The 3,266-nt window shown below is 42.5% G+C and overlaps 1 protein-coding gene across 1 annotated transcript in view; it reads left to right on the forward strand.

Annotated features, from left to right (window-relative positions):
* Window positions 1-1,852: 1,852 nt before the first annotated feature.
* Window positions 1,853-3,266, forward strand: part of LOC116220975 (transcription factor COE2-like) — a 6,153-nt gene continuing 4,739 nt past the window's right edge. The window contains exon 1 of the mRNA XM_031569906.1: window positions 1,853-1,870. Coding sequence (XP_031425766.1) covers window positions 1,853-1,870 — 18 coding nt within the window. The remainder of the gene's footprint in view (window positions 1,871-3,266) is intronic.

Below are 3,266 nucleotides of genomic sequence, written 5' to 3' on the forward strand. Positions count from 1 at the left end.
CTCCCTTCCTCTCTCTATCGCTCTATATCTGTTTTTCTCCTTCCCTCCCTTTCTCTATCTCTCTTTATCTGTTTGCGTCTTACTGCTATATTGCCAAACTTTTAAAAAATTCCTCTTTGAAAATGTGTAAAATGTGTGCAATGTGCCGTTAAAAGGGGTAGATGGATTCATGTTGGCAAAACAGTGTGGAGGACACAGTGAGGAGTAGTAGTTGAAATGGAGAGACACAGACTGACCGACCGACTGACTGACTGACTGACTGACTGACTGACTGACTGAGTGAAATATTTTGTGTGGGAAACACTAACTTGCTAATTTACCGTGGTCAAGAAGTTAGCTGTGAAAGTACACACAGCCGTGCACACATCCGCAAACACACTCATTTGAAAATGCTACTGTGTTGCCATGGTGTTCAGTCCAGGACAGCTTCTCTGTCAGACACACACAATCACAAAAACACACACACACACACACACACACACACACACACACATTCCTTTGACAAAATGAGTAAATAATTGGGGTCAGTTTGAGGAGTTTAAAAGCTGTATTGGCATGTGTGGAGGGGGGTGTGTGTGCACATAAACTGTGTTTTTGTGTGGTGCATGTGAGTGTGTCTGTGTAGGTGTTTTTGTGTGGTGCATATGAGTGTGTGTGTGTGTGTGTGTGTGTGTGTGTGTGTTTTTGTGTGGTGCATGTGAGTGTGTGTGTGTGTGTGTGTGTTTTTGTATGGTGCATGTGAGTGTGTGTGTGTGTGTTTTTGTGTGGTGCATGTGTGTGTGTGTGTGTGTGTGTGTGTGTGTGTGTGTGTGGTGCATGTGAGTTTGTATGTGTGCAGACAGAATGTACCGTAAGAGAAAGAATTTAGAAATTAGTTTTCAAAACAGCTATTTTGAACAATAGTGCTGGTAGTACTTCACAAAAGTTTGAGTAAGCAAAGTCCTCCTCAACTGTTGAACCTGTAAGAGAGCGATCCCTTGGCTCAGTGCGCGATTGACCGTAAGCAGAACAGAACGCATATCCATCTTTATTCAGCAAAGCACTAGACATCGTAACTTACTTACTTACTTAATGATAAAGTTAGTAGTAGTAGCAGCTACAGTAATATTAATATATATCTATAATATTAATGATATTACCATGACCACAGTGACACAGTAATATTAATGATATTAACATGACCACAGTGACACAGTAATATTAATGATATTAACATGACCACAGTGACACAGTAATATTAATGATATTACCATGACTCAGCACTAACAGTAATATTAATGATATTACCATAACAACAGTACTAACAATAATAATAATGATATTAACATGACCACAGTGACACAGTAATATTAATGATATTACCATGACAACAGTACTAACAGTAATAATAATGATATTAACATGACCACAGTGACACAGTAATATTAATGATATTACCATGACAACAGCACTAACAGTAATATTAATGATATTACCATGACCACAGTGACACAGTAATATTAATGATATTACCATGACAACAGCACTAACAATAATAATAATGATATTAACATGACCACAGTGACACAGTAATATTAATGATATTACCATGACAACAGCACTAACAGTAATATTAATGATATTACCATGACAACAGCACTAACAGTAATATTAATGATATTACCATGACAACAGCACTAACAGTAATATTAATAATATTAACATGACCACAGTGACACAGTAATATTAATGATATTAACATGACGGCAGCACTAACAGTAATATTAATGATATTACCATGACAACAGCACTAACAGTAATATTAATGATATTAACATGACCACAGTGACACAGTAATATTAATGATATTAACATGACGGCAGCACTAACAGTAATATTAATGATATTACCATGACAACAGCACTAAAAGTACTGCCTACAGTAACAGTGACAACAATGACAAGTTGTAGGAACGGCATCACAGATGACTGGAGTTCATGAGTGTAAGTGTGTGTGTGTGATGGGGGAGACGCAGCGAGTGTGTGTGATCAAGGGAGACACAGCGAGTGTGTGTGTTGGAGGGAGACACAGCGAGTGTGTGTGATCAAAGAGACGCAGCGAGTGTGTGTGATCAAGGGAGACACAGTGAGTGTGTGTGATGGAGGGAGACACAGCGAGTGTGTGTGATCAAGGGAGACACAGTGAGTGTGTGTGTGAGCAAAGGAGACGCAGCGAGTGTGTGTGACGGGGGAGACGCAGCGAGTGTGTGTGTGAGCAAAGGAGACGCAGCGAGTGTGTGTGATGGAAGGAGAGAATAACTGAGCAGAGAATGGGGCGGAGTGGAGTTCCAGATGAAGTGTGAAAGACCCTCTGCTTTGCTCCCACAGTCCTTCCTCCTCCACCTCTGCCTGTCCACCTCTCCCTCTCATTCTCTTTCTCCTCCTCCTCCTCTGCCTCTCTCCACCTCTGCCTCTCTCCATCTCTCATTCTCTTTCTCCACCTCTGCCATCTCTCCATCTCTCATTCTCTTTCTCCACCTCTGCCTCTCTACATCTCTCACTCTCTTTCTCCTCCTCTGCCTCTCTCCATCTCTCCATCTCTTTCTCCCTCTCTCCATCTCTCCACCTCTACATCTCTCATTCTCTTTCTCCACCTCTCCCTCTCTCCATCTCTCATTCTCTTTCTCCCTCTCTCCATCTCTCCATCTCACATTCTCTCACTCTCTTTCTCCACCTCTGCCTCTCTCCATCTCTCCATCTCTCACTCTCTTTCTCCTCTCTCTCTCCCTCTCTCCATCTCTCCATCTCTTTCTCCCTCTCTCCATCTCTCCATCTCTCACTTTCTTTCTCCACCTCTGCCTCTCTCCATCTCTCACTCTCTTTCTCCTTTGCCTCTCTCCATCTCTCATTCTTTCTCCACCTCTCCATCTCTCCATCTCTCCTTCTCTTTCTCCTTTGCCTCTCTCCATCTCTCATTCTCTTTCTCCTCTTCCTCTCTGCCTCTCTCACTTTCTTTCTCCACCTCTGCCTCTCTCCATCTCTCATTCTTTCTCCACCTCTGCCTCTCTCCATCTCTCCTTCTCTTTCTCCTATGCCTCTCTCCATCTCTCCATCTCTCCTTCTCTTTCTCCTTTGCCTCTCTCCATCTCTCATTCTCTTTCTCCACCTCTCCATCTCTCCATCTCTCCTTCTCTTTCTCCTATGCCTCTCTCCATCTCTCCATCTCTCATTCTCTTTCTCTGCCTCTCTCCATCTCTCATTCTCTTTCTCTGCCTCTCTCCATCTCTC

The sequence above is a fragment of the Clupea harengus genome, chromosome 7 (genome assembly GCF_900700415.2).
Source record: "Clupea harengus chromosome 7, Ch_v2.0.2, whole genome shotgun sequence".
NCBI classification, from domain to species: domain Eukaryota; kingdom Metazoa; phylum Chordata; class Actinopteri; order Clupeiformes; family Clupeidae; genus Clupea; species Clupea harengus.